Source organism: Macaca fascicularis, chromosome 5 (genome assembly GCF_037993035.2).
Source record: "Macaca fascicularis isolate 582-1 chromosome 5, T2T-MFA8v1.1".
Lineage (NCBI taxonomy): Eukaryota > Metazoa > Chordata > Mammalia > Primates > Cercopithecidae > Macaca > Macaca fascicularis.
In genome coordinates, this window is record NC_088379.1 from 80,328,343 (window position 1) to 80,351,251 (window position 22,909).

At 42.6% G+C, this 22,909-nt stretch overlaps 2 protein-coding genes across 11 annotated transcripts in view; one reads left to right on the forward strand and one right to left on the reverse strand.

The window, feature by feature from the left end:
* Nucleotides 1-22,909, forward strand: part of LNX1 (ligand of numb-protein X 1) — a 202,764-nt gene that overhangs the window by 75,426 nt on the left and 104,429 nt on the right. For 6 of the 10 annotated variants that reach the window (XM_005555290.5, XM_005555291.5, XM_005555289.5 and 3 more), the window contains one exon: nucleotides 10,684-11,149. In XM_005555290.5, the coding sequence (XP_005555347.2) occupies nucleotides 10,770-11,149 (380 nt within the window). In that variant the 5' untranslated portion in view covers nucleotides 10,684-10,769. Of the gene's footprint in view, nucleotides 1-10,683; nucleotides 11,150-20,253; nucleotides 20,603-22,909 lie in introns of those variants that run through there. The other 4 variants (XM_074040020.1, XM_074040019.1, XM_005555293.5 and 1 more) reach the window with 1 other exon arrangement.
* On the reverse strand, nucleotides 8,355-10,042 carry LOC102117253 (COMM domain-containing protein 5). Its single transcript, XM_015450473.4, is given in 5 exon segments — nucleotides 8,355-8,657; nucleotides 8,659-8,735; nucleotides 8,738-8,819; nucleotides 8,822-8,863; nucleotides 8,865-10,042. Coding segments are annotated over 5 exon segments (834 nt in total). The 5' UTR covers nucleotides 9,195-10,042.

Consider the following 22,909-nt stretch of genomic DNA (forward strand, 5'->3'; position numbering starts at 1 on the left):
GAGATCACTACTCTTCTTTGATTGACACATTTGCTCAGGTTCTTCTCACCTGGATTACTTCCCACTTGTCCAGATCCCATTTATCATTCGTGATCCTTCCCAAGGACCATCTATCCCATTAACTTTCCTTGATTATTCTGGGCCACACATACTCTCTCTTGTCTCTCCTCCAAAATTTGTCCATGGCTTCTGTCTTGGGGCATTATACATTGCCATTTATTGTATATTCTCTTGCAGTGTTTTCACATTTTTTCCTATGGATAAACCCTATTTTCATAATTAGACTTAAATGTATTGGAGATGAAATGGAATTCCCTATGGGAACTCCCACAGAGTTTAAGGCCAATCCCAGGCATGGACTAGGCAAATCCATGACCCCTGTAGAATTGAAACACACCAGGAAAATGTTGAGAATTCAAATATCTTCCTAATCTTGTCCTTCCCTCTATAAAACTTGGTTATCTATTAAACACACACACACACACACACACACACACACACACAAACATAAACACTTTTTGAAATTGTTTTTCAGCTTTGGATGAAAGAATGATAGTTTGTTTCTTTTCCATACCCCTCTGATATCGGCTCTTCCTGGGATCCTTGGTGATCAGAGGGAACCAATCTGAATCAATGCAAAAATACTCTGCCTTCATTTGTTGTTGTTGTTGTTGTTTGCAGGGGGTCAGTTCTATTTCATCATGTTTATGGACTAGGAAATTGAAGGACGTCTTTTCTGTTACAGAGTTTTTACAAACAAACCCAAGTATGACACCCCAGGGGAAAGGTGGTAAAATCTCATCAAGAGAAGAAACACTCTTCTCTAACCTGCTTATGAAAGGCATTCCCTGACTTCTAAAACTTGTGTCTAATTGGCTAGCCACTTGGGACTCTTTTCGCTTAACCACTTCCCTTGTTTTTCCCACATTCTGAACATCTATGTCCTCCCTTATTGACTCCAGATGTGTTACATGGTCTCCCTCTAGTTCAATTCTCCTGTAATTTCTTGACATGTTTCTGACCTCTTTAAAGACCATTTAAAAGGGTTTTTTTTTTTCCTGCATTTGTGGGTGTTTGCGGTACTATACAGGCTAATGTCATTCACAGATTCATTAATGAGTGGCTTAGTCCCTCTTTGAGATCACTGATTTAGAAGTTAAGCAGAAGCGGAGCTAACCACGACCTTGGCAGCAGCCTGTAAGCACCTGCCTCCCCACTCTCTCCTCTGCAGTGTACCTGCCCCCCATCGTGCACACACAGACACATCACCCCCCCACTTCCAACCCAGTTTCTTAGTTTGAAGATAATTTTTATTCCATGTGTGACCATTTTTATCCAGGTCATTGATGCTCCTAATTCTTCTCTATTACATAAGAGTCTGTAAGCTAAGGAATAGCCCACAGAACACTGCCCATTCTCTGTGTATGTTCATTTAAAATTGGCATTTATAAAAATGATTGATGGCACATTATTGATACTGTCAAGTCTTACTAAATTCATCTAAAATTTAAAATGTAATTGTACATTTATTTTGTTTAATACAGAAAGATAGACTTTGCCCTAACTTTGGCAATTATTTTCCCCCCAGTAACCTGATTTAGGAGTTACAGCTAGGGCTAGGGCAGTAGTTAGGCAAACATGCTTGCTGGGTGAATTATTTTAGAAAGAGAGATGAGGCCACCATTTGAAGAAATGGCAGGTGCTGGTCCATTTGGTTCCTCTGTGGGTATATTTCTGCTCTTCATGGTCCAGGATGGCATTTCTGACTGTGATTGTGATTTTTGCACTGGGCTGTCACCCCAGTGACCAGTTTGAAACTAAGCAACCATTCTGCCACATGGAGCTTCATCCGAATTTTAAAGCATCATCAACAATAATAATAATAAAAACAAAAACCATAAGCTAATTTTCTTGAAGCTAAAAGTAACCTTGGAAATCATCTGATATAGAGTTAGCCTTTGTGTGTTTGAAACATGCTGTAAAACAAGAGGGTTGGCTGAAGGGAGTAAAAGATTTTGAACAACTTTTAAATGAGCAAAAATTGCAAAGCAAACATGAATACAGTAGGGCAGAGCTTCACACCGTTTGTAAAATGTCACATTCCATGTAGTGTCCTTGCTGGAGAGAACTCTTTATTACTTGACTGGGCTCACTTATGTATTCATGAAACAAAGCTCTTACAGGATCCAGTCATTTTGTGATCTTTTGTGAGACCTGGCTTTCTCTTTGTTGAAGCAAGTCATTTCTCTTGCATTGTGAACCTTTCAGCAAACTGTTCACCTGTGTGTGACACCTGTCAAGTGTAACAATCGGCTGAAGCAACAATCAATTCTGACCTTGGGTGAAGTTTAGTGGCACACCTGGAAAGAGTTTGTAATTCTACTGTTTTGTCGTTGTAGCTGGCTGGCCACCAGGTCAAGTAAAAGGAAAATATCAAGACCAAAAAGGTAGTTGGTAGTAGAGCTGCATCCAAACCACAGTTTTGATATTCTACTCTCCCTGCTTAGGTTTTTAAAATAACAGTGACAAGGTCATAACTAAGGTGAGGCAAGTGAGACATTCACCTTCAGGTGCAAAATTTAAGGTGCCGGAAAAATTCAGTAATCCTAATGTGAATGAAATATTTAAAACAATGCAAAACGAATGCAAAAAATCCATGATGAAAAAAAGATCAAAATGTATTCGAATAAAGACAAGATCAATAAGCTAAAGTTATTTAGAAATTATTTAAGATCATCACTGAGTTAAAGGAAGTGATCAAACATTTCCTCAATCAAAAACAAGATGAGTGACATGGTTTGGCTGCATCCTCACCCAAATTTCATCCTGATTTGTAGCTCCCATAATCCCCACATGTTGTGTGAGGGATGCAATGGGAGGTAATTGAATCATGGGGGTGGGTTTTTCCCATGCTATTATTGTGACAGTGAATAAGTCTCATGAGATATGTTGGTTTTATAAAGGGCAGTTCCCTTGTACATGTTCTCTTGCCTGCCACCATGTAAGACATGATTTTGCTCCTCCTTCACCTTCCACCATGATTGTGAGGCCTCCTCAGCCATGTGGAACTATTAGTCCATTAAACCTCTTTTTCTATATAAATTACCCAGTCTTGGGTATTTCTTCATAGCAGTATGAAAATGGACTAATATAGTGAGCAAAGAGGAAGGTTTTTGAAAACATTGATGAGTGTGTTTCCTTTAAAGCCAGGAAAGCAAAACTATTTCTAAAATTGTTTGGAAAATAAATAAAATATTTAAACTTAAATTGATGTTTTAAGTTTTGATATACCTACTCTTCATGTTTTCTACATTTTTCAACTTCCTTAATGATTTTTTTAAAAATAGCCATTGAAAAATAAACAAAAATGTACATATCAGGACATACATTTTTCCTTTGGCCTCAGGCTCAACATGGCTTAGTGCAGCACTAGATCTGTTACTTAGGAATGTATTCAGTGGATTTCTCTGCATATGCTATGGCAAAGTAGGAATTTTTCATGAGCAAGATTCTTCAGCAGATACCCTTCCCTGGATAAGGGGACTGTTATGGTCCTGGGTGACCAGTATAACTCTTTGATACTTTCCTTTTTCAAGTACTTGTGCATCTTTTGGGGTTGGGGTGGGGACACGGAGCACCTGGAGCTGCAGGTTTCGTTTCCTCCCACTGCCTCTCCATCAGTCGCTTGTGGCCTGTCACTGTTTTAACTTTTTCATTTATTGTGAATTTCAGTGGAAATTCTTTAGTATTTGTACTTCTGGGTAGGAAAAATTATGTCTGATTTATCATTTGTTTAAATGGTTTTCATTTCCCTTTTCTTGTGTTATTTACTATGTCGGTAAAGTTTGGAATGAGATTTATCAAAGTAAAGGAATGTTTACAAACAAATAAGAGAGCCCCACATTCCCCAGATAGCAATGGTTCTAAGGATTGGATATACATTGTGAGTTCCAGTACCAAACTGTTTAGCCACTGAAGACTATCTTCTGTTTATATAAATCCACCTAATGCCACTACATATTTTTGCATTTTCTAAGCTGCATTCATAGCCATTGCTTTTGTTTTTAAAAGCTTCTACATTTCTACCTTTTTACTCTTAAGATATATACCTCCTCCACCACCTCTAAGAATTGTTTTCTCCAGGCCTCAGGGCAGTGTCTCCTGCTCTACCCACTCGAGTAACAGCAGTAGTGTGTGCTGTTGCTACAAGAAGGTGGATGCAGTCTCAGGCTGTCTGGCAGTCACATCAAGGGAACAGATTCCCTCACTTCACTCTGGCCTGGAGTTTTGGAGTTCATTCTACCCGTACATTGTAGGAGAGACACTGATCAATTGGGCAGCTTGCAGAAGAGATTTGAATGTGGAAGAAATATTGACTGAACCTGAGGCTACTCACCCGGGGGGAGAACATGAGATCTGTCTTCAAATAATTAAAGGACTTAAAAAGTTAGACATATTCTAAGGAGCTCCTAGTAACAGTGGCACTTGTGGAAAGGGCAGGTGAGGTATAGGAAAGGAAAATTTTGCTCATTATGTGGACTTTTTCCTCTAAAATCAAAGCTATCCAAAGGCAGAATCATTTATTTTATAAAGTAATAAAGGCCTTTCTCATCTGTCAGCCTTCCTTTTGACTCAGAGTCTGTGGCTACAATGTTTCATCTTTGACAAGGTTGAAGTGCCAATGCAGGACACACCACCATGCGACTATAAAGAAGGATTCTTTTTCATAATACGGAATCCTCCGCCTATTACTAGAAAACTGACTCAGGCAACAATTTCAGAGATGCTTTAGGGTCAAATCTTGTCCTTTCAATGGGAAGAACATGTAAAATTATCAGTGCCACATGCCAAATGTTATGTTTATCCAATTGTCTTTCTAGTGGAGTGTGTGGTTTATTCTGGCAACTGTATCTTATAACCATTTTCTATACAGCCAGGGTACATTGAAAGGAGAATTAGCAGGACAATAGCACACCAAGGATCCCGTTGTTCTGATGAGTTACCTGATGCAGAAATGTTTCCACTTCCAAACAGGCTGTATTCCAAAGGCTGTTCTTAAATCTGTCTAGTGCGATGACAGTAGACATACGATCTTGAACGACCCTCTTGGTTACGGGCAGCACCGACTGGCTTTTGCTCTGGTATGTGTCTTTGTTGTCATCCAGGAAGTTCAAAATTTGAGAATTAGGCAGGGAAGCTTCTATACAGGTTTTAGGCTAGTCAATAAAATGGTAGGAAAGGAAGCAGGGATTAGGAGCAAAGAGAGAAGGGGTTTTTTATTTTTCTGGGTGCTTTTCAGCACTAGATTGGTGGTTTTGGCTACATATATCTCTAAAAGTCACCTCTGGTCTCTGTCCCATTCCAGATCAGAAGGAAGAAGGAAAGGGTGATTCCTAAGGCACAACAGGGTTATACCAAAAAAGTGTAAGATTTCCACCCTACCCATGATACACGTACATAAGGAGGGAATCAATCCGTTCCACTACTCTTTCTTACTCTAAACTGCCAAAACACCGTATCACAGCTCTGTCTACTTACTTCATCCAGGGCCAGAGATGCTGATGGCTGATACATTCAGTAAATTTACATGGACACAAAGCTGACAGGCCCTCTCTCTTACTTTTGGTGGGAGAAACTAGTTTACCTTTTAAGGCTTAATGAGTTTTGATAATTTCTTCTCCATTCACCAGCAAGGCTCTGATATGTCTGAAAACATGATACATCAAACATGTTTATAAGCTATACACTGCAAATAAGAACTAGCAGGGAGCTATTAATCATATTTTTTAAGTCTACCTGGTTCTTTCCCTTAGAGCCAAAACTGCTTGTTCAGTCAATTATCTCATAATCTGTTTCTATTCATGTAGCCTTTATTTAGTCTAAAATAAAGTCAGAAAATATTTACAGCAGTGTTTACATTAACATTATATTAAGAATTTGGTTTATCCACATGGGTAAGTGCCAGGGAATTCAAATTGCTCTCAGAAAGAAAAAGAAAGGAAGGGAAAAGATAAAAGAAAATTGGAGTTGGAACTAAATCTGCCATTTTTGCTTACCCCCTCCATTCATTCTGCTTCAGCACTCAGTGAAATCAAGGAATCTTTTTCTTCAGAGATCTTTGACATATCTACAGTCCTGGACCCCATAATGACGTTTTGGTCGATGACAGACTCCACATATGATGGTGATCCCATAAGATTTAAATACTGTTTTTACTGTACCTTTTCTATGTTTAGATATATAAATACTTACCATTGTGTTACAGTTGCCTACAGTATTCGGTATAGTTACATACTGTACAGATTTGCAGTAACAGCCATAGACTACACATTTATATGATGTATAGTCAGCTATACCATGAAGGTGTGTGCAAATACACTCTCTGATGTTCACCCAAGGACCGAATCACCTAACAATGCACCTCTCAGAACATACCACCATCATTAAGCGACACATGATTCTACTTGCAATGGAGCCTGAAGAGATTTAAAGCCTTCTAATTTCCTGGGTGTCTTGTATTTAATGAGTTACATTATTGGGATTCTGACTAGCCATAATCAAGAAAGATGCTGGGAGACAAAGTAGGGAAGTAGGAGCAGAAACTTGGAGTCAGACAGCCCCTGCCCATTTTGTTTCTTTTTTTGGTGTGATTGACAAATTATGTACCCTCCGCATTTCAGTTTCCTCATCTGTTGAAAACATAACAGAACAAAACAAACAAAAAACTAACTAACTAAAACTGTGGACATTTGTGAGGATTGAAGAACGTAATATACTGTAATATAAGGCCCCTAGCACAGTGCCTGGCACATGGTAAATGTTCAAAGAACTGTTAGATGAAAAAAGGATTTCCCCCAAACATCTAATCATCAAAAACAAAACAAAACATAAAAACCCCACTTGATTAGCACAGAATCATAGAACTCTATTTCTAGAAGGGACTGTTGCACACGATCTAGTCTGGCAGTTTGCAAGTTTTTTTAAAAGCTAGTATTCTTTGAACAGAATATTAAGAGGAACCTGATGCATTAAGGAAATAATGGCAGGCTGGGTGTGGTGGCTCATGTCTGTAACCCTAGAACTTTGTGAAGCCAAGATGGGAGGATTGCTTGAGGCCAGGAGTTCAAGACCAGCCTGGTCAACATAGTGAGACCCCCATTTAAAAATAATAATAATAATAATGGCAGAGCTGGAGGAGTAGGCAAAGCTCCCCCTTGGTTTCCTCGTATCTCCATTCCCTTGGAAGATCTGGAAGCATCTGATGACTTCTACAGCACAGTTTGAAAAACGAAAATCTGGTCCAATGCCACTATTTCACCAATAAGGGAATGGCCCAGAAACATGAAGTTGTATTTTCAGTGGTATGACCACACTGCAGCCCGAATTTATCTTCCCCTACAGCATCATGAGAAAGAATAACCAAGACCGTAGCATGTGGGACTATATGGCCAAACACTACAGAGAAGCTTTAAAAGACCGAGAGCTTTAGTTCATCCTGTGTGCGCCTTGTTTTCCTCTATAGATGGTAGATGATAATCTTTCGCATGGCCCATTTCCATTTTCATGTTTGTTTTTCAACTGTTTCTGGTGTCACTTAAAGTATATCCTGTGAGATTCCAGTACTTTCTAACAGCCTTGAGGACAATTAGCAGCTGCACAGATTTCCTTGAAACAACTTCACCCCCTCCTGTACCCTCTTTTTTTGCCTTCTGTGGTCCTATCGATGCTAAATAAAATGCTACAATTTCTAAATGTTTTTATATTAAGGGCATTTACCAGCAACCTCTTCACTAGAGTGTCCTCTCAGGCATTCTGCAGTACAGAAATGTAAACAACAAAGCTGACTCAATGAAAGCCTGAAGTCAATGTATTTTCTTTTTGAGATAAGTCTATGTTTGTACAAACAACCTCTGACTTTATTTGGAAAAGAAAAGAGATATACTACAGTTTATGACTGCTGGGCTCTTTCCAAATGTGGCTAATTTCCTGTTAGGTTATTCACGTGTCTTTATGTTCTTGTGGAAAGCATAAGGTCTTTTACTTTTGGAAAAGAGGAAAGTTGAGTTGGGGCTAAGGGAAGAGGCAAGTTTCTTTTTCAAAAAAAATTTTTATTATTTATTTTATAATATTTCTCCTCCCCTCAGCCCCACTAGAATGTTAGCTCTGTGAGGTCAGGGATTTAAGGCAGAAGAATGAAAATGCCCAACCTAAAATACAAGATCTACAAAAGCACCTGGATGAAGAGCCTGCCTCATGGGAAGGGCAGGACTGTCCTGGGAAGAATCAGCTGCACTTTGGTACCTTCTGAGGTGCCTGTCCAAGCCTGACCTGAATGGGACTGGTCATGTGAGGGGTCAGTCCTGCAGGCCACACTCACACTTCTTCTCCAGATCTGCCATCTCCTTTAGGACCAGGGCCATGCTGTACCACAGCTCCTGGAACTTGGCTATGGGGACCTCGAAGCGGTCTATGGGGAAGCGGTCTATGGGGACCTCGAAGCGGTATACTAACCCATCTGAAAGCTTCGGCTGCATCAGGACGCTCAGCTGCAGGGAGTGAGCCAGGGCACTGGTGGAGATTGTCACATCCACCCACCACTGAAAGTCAGCAACATGGGGCAGCCAGGCCCCTGGCTGCTGGGCCACAGAATAAAGGATGGGTCGCTGGCTCCCAAATACGATGCTGGCCAAGTCCCCGACCAGGTCTTAGGGGATGCAGAGCTCCTGGAGCTGGTCCCTGAAGGTGTTGGGCTTCAGACTGGTGGAGCGCAGATGGAGGGCCTGCTGGAGCAGCGTGTGCATGCCTGCCAGCAGGACACCCAGCCACTCCTCTGGCAGGTTGGCGCTGACCCCAAGACACTGCACAGCCTCTCGGCAGTCCTCCCCTTGCAGGCTGCTGACCACAAACTTCAGCAATTTTCTGAACGTGCTCCTGTTTAGGTCCCCTAGTAGCTGGGCCATTGCTGCCACCTCTGGAGGAAGCTGGGCCCCCAAGAAACCCACTTGGCTACTGTGACTATCACCAGGATGATGCAGGTACAGAGCTGCAGCCCCCACAGCAGATACTGCTGCTGCTTCCTCCTTGATTAGCCAGCCCAGGGGGTCGGTCCCAGATGCACATACCTGGTGCCAACGATCCCCAGTCGATGCAGCCAAAAGCGGGCCTGGTCCCGAGGCGAGATTCTTAATCACCATGAAAGTTGACCCACGGCCCTAGTTTGCACTGGGGTCCTACTTGTGTGCGTCTCCATGTCACCTCTGGAATGGGGACTCCCTGAGGGCAGAAGCATATCCTTTAAGTCTCTCTCAAAGGTCTGCATATCCAACTCACAACCTAGCTCAGAGCTGGTGCTTGAAAACTATTTATTGACTGTTCACCCAAGAGACTTCCTAGATGCAAAGCAAGCATGTTGAAAAACTTCATTATTGTTGACTCCTATCTATGTTAAAGGAAAACATGTATTGCAATAGTATTCTACTGTTTAAAAGAAATATCTAGGCTGGGCATGGGGTCTCACACCTGTAAACCCAGCACTTTGAGAGGCCAAGGCATGTGGATCTCTTGAGGCCAGGAGTTCAAGACCAGCCTGGTCAACATGGCGAAACCCTGTCTCTACTAAAATACAAAAATTAGCCAGGCATGGTGGCATGCGCCTGTAATCCCAGCTACTCGGGAGGCTGAGGCAGGAGAATCACTTGAATCTGGGAGGCAGCAGTTGCAGTGAGCAGAGATCGTGCCACTGTGCTCTAGCCTGGGCAACAGAGCAAGAGTCCGTCTAAAAAAAAAAAAAGAAAGAAATATCTAATGGAATAAAAGAATCCTATTAGAACAAAGCTTAAAGGCACCTTATAGGAGCTCTAGCTTTCAGTTTCTGAGCTAACAGAGCTAGACCAGAGACAATGAATTCAGTAACAAATACATGTAAGAATTATTGAGTGCCTAGTATGTAGTAAATGCAAATCTAAGAGCTTTATGTATCATATCTCATTTCATCCCCACAAGAGTTCTATGAAATAGCCTGTGATTATCCCCATTTTACAGATGTGAAAACAGAGTCTGAAATCACTGGCCCGTAGTGGTGGGATTTGAACCCAGACAATGTGTCCAGAGCCCACTTAGCCACTAATGACCAACTGAGTAAAATGCATACAGGAGACAACAGTGCATTTATCATAGTGAAAATATGAAAGGCTCAACGACACTATTTCCTCTCAGATGACTTAGTTGAAAGCTCTGATCTCCTACATTTTCTGAGTTTGGGAGAAAGATGGGGAAGAAAGATAAGAGCCGTCACAGTATTAACTGTTTTGTTTTGTTTTTTTCTTGTCCTGATCTGACAAGAATTTTATACATCACTGATCTATTTAATTTTCTTAACAAATTACATTTTTTGGAGTTACTTTAGGCATTTCCCAGATACTTTCCAAATGATTCTTACCACACCAATGTGAGGATGTTAAAGGTGAACATTATTCCTACTGGCATGTGTGGAAAAACAGAGGCACGAGGAGGCCGTGGGGCTTGCCCAAGGTCCTGTCAGTTACTCCAGAGTGGACATTAAACCATGGCTTTCTGAATCGTAGCTCAATTCGCCATGCACTGGCAGCACTGTCTCATGTCTACCATAAGCATAAGTCTTTCATGTGCTGGGAGGCAAAAGTGAGCCTTCTTGTTCTCTTTTAGGTGTGTGGATGGCTCCTAGATCTCGACTTGCTCCTGAGGAAATACTGTGTGACTGAGTTTCCTGTTATACTGCTCTCCAATCGACCATGAACCAGCCAGAGTCTGCCAATGACCCTGAAGGCCTGTGTGCCGTGTGCGGCCAAGCCCACTCCCTGGAGGAAAACCACTTCTACAGCTACCCGGAGGATGTGGATGATGACCTCATCTGCCACATCTGCCTGCAGGCTTTGCTGGACCCCCTGGACACTCCATGTGGACACACCTACTGCACCCTCTGCCTCACCAACTTCCTGGTGGAGAAGGACTTCTGCCCCATGGACCGCAAGTCTCTGGTTCTGCAGCACTGCAAGAAGTCCAGCATCCTGGTCAACAAACTCCTCAACAAGCTGCTGGTGACCTGCCCATTTAGGGAGCACTGCGCCCAGGTATTGCAGCGCTGCGACCTCGAGCATCACTTTCAAACCAGGTAGGTCCCTCACCAGTGAGCTGGGAAGCCCCGCCCCCAAGGGGGACAGCTGGACCCCTCCACCCCCCAGTCTCCTGAGGGGCTGCAACCAACAAAATGATCCATTCAAAATACAAAAACACATAGGTGTTTATGGTCATGGTTCAGTGTGAGGAAATAGCATTTGGTGGAGTTGTGTTGTGTGTGTGTGTTTATGGGATTTTTTTTTAATTGTAATAAAATGTAACATAAAGTTTACCATTTTTAACCACTATGAGTATACAGTTCAGTGGTATTAAGTACTTTCATGTATTGTGCAACTATCACCACCATCCATCTCTAGAAATTTTTCGTCTTCCATAATGGAAACTCCATATTCATTAAACACAAACTCCCCATTCCACCTTCCCCCAGTCCCTGGCAGCCACCATTCCACTTTTTGTCTCCATGAATATGCTCTAAGTGCTTCATGTCAATGACATCATATGGTATTTGTCTTTTTGCGACCAGCTCATCTCATGTGTGTATGTTGTGAAATGTGAAATATGCCAGAGAGGGCATATGAGCAGCTTTCTCTGAGGCTCATGGGTCCCAGAAGTATTTCCTGATAGGCGCTGCTTGCTTTTTCACTTACAGAAAAAAAGGTGCCCCAGTTTGACCCTTGATTATTAGAATTTCCTCTATATTGGAATTGACAAGGCACAACTGTCCTTTGAGAAGGTGTGAGGTGTTCTCAATTAAGTTTTAAAAGGAGAAATTTAGGAAATTTTTGTCCTCCAAGCAATTTGTTCTGCTAACTTTGTGGCCAAGTTGCTAAGTTGTGCATGCACGCACACACCCACCCACACACCGCACCCACACTGGTGGCAGAATTCTGGTGTGATTGCCGCTGCTGATGGCTAACATCACCTGTTCCATCTGGCTGCCTCTTATTTTGTCCACTTACATTGTCATGTCCCTGGGTATGAGAACATTTAAAGTGCTTAATAAAGGGTGAACGATCATACCACAATTATTTTGTAACAGGAAATTTGGAAGCTGGTGTTTATCCTGGTTCCTGTCTTGACAAGGGCAGGAGGCAGGTGCAGGTATTTTTTTTTTTAAAGGTTACATACCTTAGGTCATGAATCTGAGTCTTTGTCTTTTGGGACTTGCATGTATTCTCTAACATGGAAGTTTGTATCAAAAGCAATGGCCTGGGTGTAATGCTTAGCATGTGTTTGCCATACTCATTATGTCAGTGAATTCATTTTTCTCCCCAAGATATTGAGCCAGATGCTTCTACCTCAGGTTTTTGGGTTGCAGCTGTTATTGCTGGTGTTTAAACTAGGATGCCCTGCCTCCCTCATTCTTCAGAAGTAGATGTGGTTAAAGGAGGAATAGGTAGGGTAGTCTATTTGTGACCTTTGCTGAAAGTTTTGCCTAGGTATGAGAGACGTTGGTGGGAAAGAAGTAGGTCTGGAGTCAAAGGCGAGGTAGATGCCAACAGGAGTTGGCACAGAGCCATGTTCAAGAGTGGGGCCACACTGGGCAGGGGGATGAGGGGAACAAGGAGGAGAAAGAACCCAGTAGAGCTCCCTCCACCCTCACCATGGTCCCGTGTTCCTGGTATGTTGCAGCTGTACATTTGTGCTGGGGAGCTGTGTTCATTTCTTGTTGCTGCTGTAACAAATCACAAACTTAGTGACTTAAAACAAACCAAATTACTGGGTGCACTGGCTCACACCTGTAATCCTAGCACTTTGAGAGGCTGAGGCAGGAGGATCACTTGAGTCCAGGATCTTGAGACCAGCCTGGAAAACATAGCAAGACCCCATCTCTATAAAAAATTTAAAAATTAGACCTGGTGATGTGTGCCTGCAGTTTTAGTGATTCAGGAGGCTAAGGTGGGAGAATTGCTTGAGCCTGGGAGTTGAGGTTGAAGTGAGCTGTGATGCGCCACTGCACTCCAGCCTAAGTGACAAAGAGAGACTGTCTCAAAAAAAGAAAAAACAAATTTGTTATCATACAGTTTTGAGGGTCAGAAGTCTAACATATGTCTCGGTGGACTAACATTGAGGTGTCAGCAGGGTAGCATTCCTGTTGGCTTCAGGGCAGAATCCCTTTCCTTGCCTCTTCCAGCTTCTAGTGCTGCCTATCTTCCTTGGCTCATGGCCCCTTCTTCCATCTTCAGAGCCAGCCGCATAGCATCTTCCAGGCTCTCTCTGGCTTCTGCTTCCATCCTCACATCTCCTTCTGTGACTCTGAGCCTCCTGCCTCCCTCCTATAAGAACTCATGTGATTACCTTGGGCCAACCTGGATAATCCAAGATGGCTCCTTCATCTCAAGATTCTTCATTTATGTGGGGCATGGAGGCTCACACCTGTAATCCCAGCACTTTGGGAGGTGGAGGCGGGCAGATCACTTGAGATCAGGAGTTTGAGACCAATTTGGCTAACATAGTGAAACCCTGTCTCTACTAAAAATATAAAAATTAGCTAGTCATGGTGGCCTAAGCCTACAATCCCAGCTACTTGGGAGGCTGAGGCATGAGAATCACTTGAACCCGGGAGGCAGAGGCTGCCGTAAGCCAAGATTGCACCACTGCACTCCAGCCTGGGCAACAGAGCAAGACTCCATCTCAAAAAAAAAAGAAAAAAAAAAAAAGATTCTTAATTACATCTGCAAAGTCCCTTTTGCCATATGAAGTGATATACTCAGAGGTTCTGAAGATTAGGAGATGGACATCTTTGGGGAATAATTATTCTGCCCACCCCAGGAGTAAGAGTGGGGAGAGAGAAGACAGTATTGGAGGCATCCTCTGGGGAGAAAGTCAAAACCCAGCCACTCCTCCTCATTCCCTCATCCAGGACTGTTTTGGGGCTGAGAGTGCTTCTAAAAATAGGGAGAAGATGGATCCGAGGGTTAGGCCAGAAGGGAGGTGGGGAAGGGGAAGGGCTAGGAGGAGACTGTCGGAAATCTGTGAGGTCTTCAGGAGAAAGATGATACAGGTACCCCTCAGCTGCCTGAAGCAGACTGGGAATTTCATTCACCCTTAGCCCATGCAGCCTGTGTGACCCACACACACCTCAAGGAAGGCCGAGATAGAGTCTTGAAGAACACTCAGCTGATAATGAGATGCATGTTTGGAAAACGGCAGTGAGGAGAGAACCCAAAACTGAAAGTGAGTCACCTTTTTAAGTTGCACCCTCTGAGTGAGTCCTTCACAGGCGCCCACAGCAGCTCTCTGGAGAGGACGCCCCCACATCAGGGAGGCGTGGGCCTCAACACATGCTCTCAAGACTCCACACTTCTGCTTCCTAAGTAGGTTGAAAACATTTCCAAAAATATGTTGTATGTATTAGTCACCATATGCCTAATATATACAGTCCTTCGCCTCCCACCCCCTGGACGTTTTATTGGCAAGGATTAAGAATTTGAAGCTAACCTGCCTGGGCGCGGTGGCCCATGCCTGTAATCCCAGCATTTTGGGAGGCCAAGGCGGGCGGATCACGAGGTCAGGAGTTCAAGACCAGCCTGACCAAAATGGTGAACCCCGTCTCTACCAAAAATTCAAAAATTAACCAGGCGTGGTGACGGGCGCCTATAATCCCAACTACTCAGGAGGCTGAGGCAGGAGAATCGCTGGAACCTGGGAGGCGGAGGTTGCAGTGAGCTGAGGTCATGCCACTATACTCCAGCCTGGGTGACAGAGTGAGACTCTGTCTCAAAAAAAAAAAAAAAAAAGAAGAATTTGAAGCTAACCTAGAACCAGACTGTGGATCTCTCTTGGGCTTTGGGCCTGTAATGGGCCAGTAGGCCCCCTCTTCCTCCCCTTAGAAGGGATATTAAGAAGAATACCTAAGAAGTAGTTAATACCTCTGGAGTCTCTTGAATTTAGAAAACTAAGAGGCAAGTGTTTACCTTTCTCTGTGAGGCCTCCAAGCTGGTGGCCGCTTGTACGGGAGTCTTGTCATAGCTTTTGTTTATAAATTTTGCATTGGTTTGCTTGATCTTTAACATTACTTTATTCAATAAATATGCATCTAAATATAATTGTTTTACATTTTTTTTATTTATTTATTTTGAGATGGAATCTCACTCTGTCACCCAGGCTGGAGTGCAGTGGCGTGATCTCGGTTCACTGCAAGCTCCGCCTCCCGGATTCATGCCATTCTCCTGCCTCAGCCTCCCGAGTAGCTGGGAATACAGGTGCCTGCCACCATGCCTGGCTAATTTTTTGTATTTTAAGTAGGGACAGGTTTTTACCATGTTAGCCAGGATGGTCTCGATCTCCTGACCTCGTGATCTGCCTTGGCCTCTCAAAGTTCTGGGATTACAGGCTTGAGTCACTGCACCAGGCCCAAATTTTATTTTTTCAATTGACATGTACATATTGTATATATTTATGGTGTACAATATGATGTTTTAAAATATGTATATATTGTGAAATGGCTAAAGCAAGCCAATCGACATGCATTACCTCATATATGTACCATTTTTGTGATGAAAACACTTAAAATGTACTCAGTAATTTTCTACTGCACAATACATTGTTATTAACTATAATCACCTTGCTGTACAATAATCCCCTGAATTTATGCTTTCTGTCTAACTGAAAATTCTGCACCTGTTACCCAACAGGAGACTTAAGTCAGGGTACAGGCAAACAGCATCACATCTTTAAACAACTGCTGCCTGTTTTCTCCAGAATGCGTTTCATTTGTAAATAATATTTGTCTACTAAATATAAATACTTGAGTAAAACATTTAGGACTGGCTGTAGGTATGCATGACTGGCTAGATCATTGATTACTTGGACAACTGTTTCTGCTTTCAGACTAGAGAGCTCTTGTATGGGAATAAATCTGAGTTTGGAGCTAGCAGTTGGAACCTTCTGGCTAATTCTGTTGATTTCTGCCCTCTTAGATGCTTACAGACTCCCATCACGTGGGTCTACTGTAGAGAATTCCCAGGGGGAGATGGACTTATTGAGTTGAATGGCAGCCTTCCTAACTGGAGGCCATTACCAGTATGTAGTGGGGCCCCTGCAGACGGCCCATCTGCTCATCTCTCTTGACCCAGACTTTCAATGACAGTATGTGTGGAAGCCAAGCTTTTACTTCTTGATCCTGAACGAGACTTATTTTAGGCTCAAGACCACATTTTCATTGTGTAATTTCATCATCTGCATACACAGTATTTAGCAAGGATTCACAATAGGGTCAGACCCTAAATTAAAGAAAAATAAGTTGTGATTTCTGCCTCTAAGGAAATGACCTTTGAAAGGTAAAAGAAAGAAGTTGAAAACACACGTGAATAGTTTCATAGGACAAGTCACTTTGCCCTTTACTTTCTCTCCTTTTTCCTTTTCTTTTTCTTTTTTTTTTTTTAAGTTCTGGGATACACGTACAGAACGTGCAGGTTTGTTACATAGGTGTATGTGTGCCATGGTGGTTTGCTGCACCTACTCTTTTATTTTCTAAAAATGGAAGATAATAAAACTGACCCTCCTCAAGTATTTACTAGTATGAATACAGAGTTCATTGTTCAATAATTTGAAAAGAGCCATGAATAAAAACGTGATGCAATTGGCCTAAGACACACGTGGCTGAAGGCTGGCCGGGAATATTTTCCTGATTAACTTTGCATCCAATGTCCTGGGAGTTTCTTCTCCAAAGGTCTACCCTGGAACCTCTGTTGACCTTTACTTCCATCCAGGGTAGTGTGTTCAGGACCACACAGCTAGCTGTCTACAAAGTGGGGAAGACTTTATTGAAAGAAGAAGTACAGGGAGGGCCAGGCAGAGTGGCTTGTAATCCCAACACTTTGGGAGGCTGCGGTGGGCAGATCATAAGATCAAGACATCAAGACCATCCTGGCCAACATGGTGAAACCTCATCTCTACTAAAAATACAAAAATTAGCTGGGCATCATGGTGCGTGCCTGTAGTCCCAGCTACTCAGGAGGCTAAGGCAGGAGAATCGCTTGAACCCGGGAGGCAGAGGTTGCAGTGAGCCAAGATCGCCCCATTGCACTCCAGCCTGGTGACAGAGTGAGACTCCATCTCAAAAAAAAAAGAAAGAAAAGAAAAGAAATACAGGGGACTACCTATGAAAAGTAGGCATGTACTAGTCTTGCTGGTCATTTCAGCCGGACTAAACATCTCATAATAATTGTGCTTTGACATACAACCTTACTGCGACCTTCTAACTCTGAACCCAACATTTTCCTGGCCCCTAAATAAACCCTGTTTAGTGAAGAGAAAAGAAACAAGAAAATAGGAGATGATCAGTGATATCTGAGATAACATTTAAGGATAAATAGGACAGCCAGGCAAAGAATAGGGCAAGGATTAGAGTTAGGGCTGTTTACTGGCAAGGAAGCCATGGAGCAATCTCTGTCCATTTGAGATAGGGTTTTAGCCCCAAGGGATTGTATTAATTAGGATTACATTGGATGGCAGGTAATAGAAAATTATGTTATATTGGTTTAACCAGGTAGAAGTTTTGTTTTTCTTGTGTAGCACAAAGCCTAGGGGTGGGAAGCCAAGGATTACTATGATTTTGCCATGACATGATGCCAGCAGGAATCGGTTTAGCTTTCATCCTCAAGTTTGTCACCTCACAGTCTCAAAATGGCTGCATGTTTCAGTGTCATGTACAAGTTCCAGGCAGAAAGAATTAGGCAGGCAGGGAAAAATACGATGTGCCAATGGAGACACCTCCCTTTAAAGAGCTTTCTGCGATGCCTTACACAGTAATTTCTACTTACACCTCATTAGTCACTATTGTGTTATACTGCTGCCCATCTGTGAGACAGTCTATGTGTAGTACCAGAATAAACAAAACCTGGGTTCTGTTACAATGAAGAAGGGGAGATTAAATATTTCATAGGCAACCAGCAGCGATTGCAATAGTGACATAAAAAAACAACAGAAAACCTTACGTTAATGTTTATATTGCAGTCACATTAATTAATTTCATCCCCTTTAAATGCAAGGTGGTGAATGGGCAGGCATCCTTTTTTAATAAAAGATGTATCAAATGTCAGAAGCAATCTGACATGTCCAAGATCGTCAGAAATACAATCCAATACCAATATGAAGTCCACAACCTTTATAATACATCATGCTACTTAAGAATTCTGATCTATACAGGAGGTCTTAGACATCCAAGAAGAGTATGTTTCAGGACTTTGTGAAACTCCATATTTAGGATAAGACTATAACATGTCACTTCCCTAATAGTATAGGAGGAAAGAAGGGATAAGAAAAGAATAACAAAGCCTCTTGGAGATAGACGTTAAGCTTCCAGGTAGGTTCATTCACTATCGCTGATAGTTGTTAGCAACAGTGGACCAGGTGCAGCGGCTCACACCTATAATCCTAGCTACTTGAAGGTTGAGGCAGGAATATCGCTTGAGACCAAAAGTTCAAGACCAGCCTGGGTAACATAGAGGGACCCTCATCTCTGAAAAAGATTTAATTTTTTTTTTTTTTTTTCAGCCAGGCGTGGTGGCATGCACTTGTAGTCCCAGCTACTTGGGAGGCTGAGGCAGGAGGATTGCTTGAGCTCAGGAGTTCACCACTGCAGTGAGGTATAATTGTGCTATAGCACTACAGCCTGGGTGACAGAGCAAGACCCCCATCTCTGAAAAAAATAAAATACAATAACCTTAAGCTAATACTCATTAAGCCCTTTGTTGTTTATGGGCATTGCCTCATTTCACCTTCTTACCAGCACTCTGAGTTAAGCACTATTACTATTGTCTTTCTTTTACAGGGGAGGACATGAAGGTTCAGAAAGGTTAAGCAAACATGCCCAGTGTCATACAGCTAGTATAAGGCAGAGCTAGAACTCTAATCTCAAGCTTCTCTAACCCCAGCACCTAAATATCAAACCTAACTTCCTTTCTACTGCTTTCCATGAGCTCTGACTCACTCTTGCAGAGCAGCCTTACAGAGAATAGAATTCCAATTTGGACCTCAACAAAATTATGAATGATTACATCCCATGTTTTATCAAGGTTGTTCACCTCCACTGTAAACTGTAGAAATTCAATCTGCACATTCTGAGAGTCTTCTGTATTTAAACTCTTTTAGCCCTGCCACTGATGCCAAATTCCTAATGACTACACAGTTCATCGCAATTGGCCTCACCCTGTAGACTTTTCTCTGGTCTTCTTCTTGTGGAGTGGAGTTTGCTATCACGGCTTGGCTGTCATTAATGTGATGAATGTAATTATCCCTTTGAGCCATTTCTATTAAGATTCTGGTCTTGAGTTGGCAAAATGGAATTTAATCTTCTTGAATATGGGGTAAGAGAGCGTCCTGGGGGCTTCTGTGGCATTCCAGAGCTTAGGCCTGCAAAGAAGTCTTAGTGTTGAGGCCGGTAGCGCAGTCTCAAATCCCAGGTCTTAAAGCTGGAAGAGGGGAGGTGGCCTAGTCCCTGACAAACCAGGCAGGTAAGGCATAATTAGCGCCATTTCAAAGGGAAGGTGACTGAGGCTTGGGAGCTTAAATGAAACAGCAAGGGTCATACAGCTGGTTTCAGAGCTCAATTCAATCCCCCCAGGGAGAAGGAAGAATGGAGTGACTCATTTCCTCACCAAACAGGAACCTGTACGTTGTTTTGACAGAACTTTATGTCTATCCAGGCTCTTTGTTATTCTGACAGAGAATGGCACAGCCTATTCTTCTCTAGAGCCAATTTTCAAAATTAGCAAGGAAGCTGTCACTGTCGCATCTCTTTCATATGTCAGTGTAGTCAAGACGGTGATCGGTGAAATGTTTTAAATCGTACTCTAAATATACATACAGTGCTGGAGGAAGGTGGGGTCGGTTCATGTTTCAGCCGCTCCTGTATTATAATATCTGAATGCTTGCTTTAAGCTCAGATCTCCAGGCTGCTCCAAAGATGGGAATTTCTTACAGTGTCGCTCTAGCAAACTGGAGGGCAGCTTTTCATTGTTTAATTATTCACACGTGGGGTCTGAATGTGCCATGCTCATGCCCTCTTCCAACACACTTTAACTCCCAGCCTGTCTGCTCCCAGCCGGTGATGTAAATGTACCAGCTGCTTCCTAAGAACCAGTCCGCATCCTGCAGGAGGGGCTGGTTCCTTTCCTGGGCATCAGCCTGCCTGCTCTCAGCCTAAGCTCTCTCGCCAACCATGGTGGCTCCTTGCATTCCTACATCCTCTTATCTGAGAATCAGAGAGCATAATCTTCTTACGGGCCCGTGATTTATTAACGTGGCTTAATCTAAAGGTTCTCAGTCAAATTCTTTATGATCTACTGATTGTGGGGGCATGGCAAGGTTTGCTTGAAGGAGCTTGGCTGGTTTGGGCCCTTGTAGCTGACAGAAGGTGGCCAGGGAGAAGGCAGCACCCTGCTCGGAGAATGAAGGCGCTTCTGTTGCTGGTCTTGCCTTGGCTCAGTCCTGCTAACTACATTGACAATGTGGGCAACCTGCACTTCCTGTATTCGGAACTGTGAGTCCCCTCTCTGTCCGTGCCTGTGTCTGTTTATGTGCCTAGTACGTTGGGGGTGGGACCCAAGTCCATTCCCTAGCTGATATATCCATTTAGAGGAATAAATTCTACACACACTAGATGCACTTGGACAAAGCGCCCTGCCAGCAGTTTAAAGCGGCATGCTTAGCTGTCTGTGACTTGACAAAAAAGCCACATATTAACAGATGCAGTGCTTTCTCAACAAGGCATTTTTTTCCTGCTTCAGTGCCAGTGCTGCTTTTTTTGGGGTACTCTTTTTCCTCAATAGATGTAACTTCTCTTCCTTCTGTAAATAGAACTGAAGAGCAGTTAAGAATAGAATTTGTACGCATAGATCTGCTGCCTCTGTTGGGTATTTATAATTGCAAGCAGGCATCGTCCCTTTATTGAGACAGTCTCTATACCTGAAAACAGGTATAGTATCAGCAAAAAAAAAAAAAACCCCAAAAACAAAACCCTATGTATAAAACATTTATATCCATGTTATTTTTTTTTTTTTTGATGCTTTTTAAACCTATGGGATACAAAGAAATATGCCTTGAGCACCCATATTTCCATTGCCTTGATTTAATGGTTAATATTTTGCCACATTTGCTTCATATATTTTTTGCTGCAATGGTCCGGAGCAAATTGTAGCCATCATGACATATCACCCCTAAATACATGATTGTGCATCTCTGAAAAATAAACACAATTTCCTACATGACCCATGTCCATTTTACGCAAGCAAATGCCTCGTGTCACCAACCTCTAGTGATTTTTTCCAGCTCCTTTTGTTAGTAAGCTTTGAATAAGGATTACAGACTGATGTGAACGGCTTCTAACAATCATATGAAAAGTGTTGCTGTGTGTGCCTCGTGTTTGGAACATTTGCAAATGTATTCCTCCTTACGAACCTAACTAGACGGGAAAAATAGCAAGAGTTGACTTATGTGTAAATTACAGTCAGTGAGCAAATGAAAACAGAGACTTTAAATAGAGTTCCTAGAGCCCAGATCAAAAAAGCTTGTCTGGTCACATTTAGATAGTGCTACCACCCATGACTCTGTGGTGGTAGCCCCTGCCTCCTTTGTAATTAGCTGGACCAGCCAATTTGTTTAACACAGCAGGTGCTCTTTGATAAATAGAGCTAGGTTCTTGGAAGCAGATCGTTTGTTCTGCATTTCAGGATTATCTGGTCCCATCTTACTGGAATGTAACCCCAGGATCCAAGAGAAAGTATCTAGCTTAAATCTGAATCATGAGCATCTCTGAGGAAATAATGACCTTGCAGAAGCTTTTCTAGACAAACAGACAATGGCAGAGATTATGAAAAGGCTCATTCCTCTCTCAATGGATGCTGAGGTTGGGATCTTTGAAATTCAGTGCAATGATATTCTTCCCTGCCCACCCATTCCCATCCGCGATCCTTCTTCATTGCTATGTTGTTTTCCTAGGGCTGCTGTCATGAATCAACCCAAGTTGCGTATCTTAAAACAACAGAAATTTATTCTCCCACAGTTCTGGCGTCCAGAAGCTTGAACTCAAGGTGTCAGCAAGGTCATGCTCCCTATGAAGGCTAAAGGGGAGAATGCTTTCTTGCATTCTTCTAGTTTTGTAGGGGGTGGGGGTGGCGCTGCAGGTGTTCCTTGGCTTGTGGCTGCATAACTCTACCTCTGCCTCCAACTGTCTGCACATGGCCTTCTCCTCAGTGTCCTCTTCAATTCTCTTTGCCTTCTCCTCTTCTTATAAGGATACTTATCATTGGATTTAGGGCCTACTTGGATACTCCATGGTAATCTTATCTTGAGATCTTTAATTGCATCTATAAGACCCTTATTCCAAATACGGTCACGTTTACAGGTTCTGGGTAGACATCTTTTGGGGGCCACCACTCCACTGACTACGGATTCCTGCTATTCCTACACAAAGATTCCTGCTATTGAGGAATCTTTCCATTTGTTTACTTTCGGTTTTATAGCCTAATTGAAGGAAGGCCCTTATATTACTTAATAATTTTCTCTTCTACAAGTACATGAATCAAAGGCAACATTTTTACTGAATAACTGAATGGACACAGGGAATCTATGAAAGTATGATGCTAGGGAATTGCCAGGATGGTGTTTCCACATTTATCTGACTTTCTTAGAAGCTTCCAGTTGCTGTGTATGCTTTGTGAGAGAGTTCTGTGCAGCTGTTCCCTGATGCTACTGGGGATAATTACTCAGTGAATTAGTGACACATTTCAGGTACTGTAGTGTTCTCTAAGGAATCCAGGCAATAAGAATTGAAGCATGGTACCTTCTC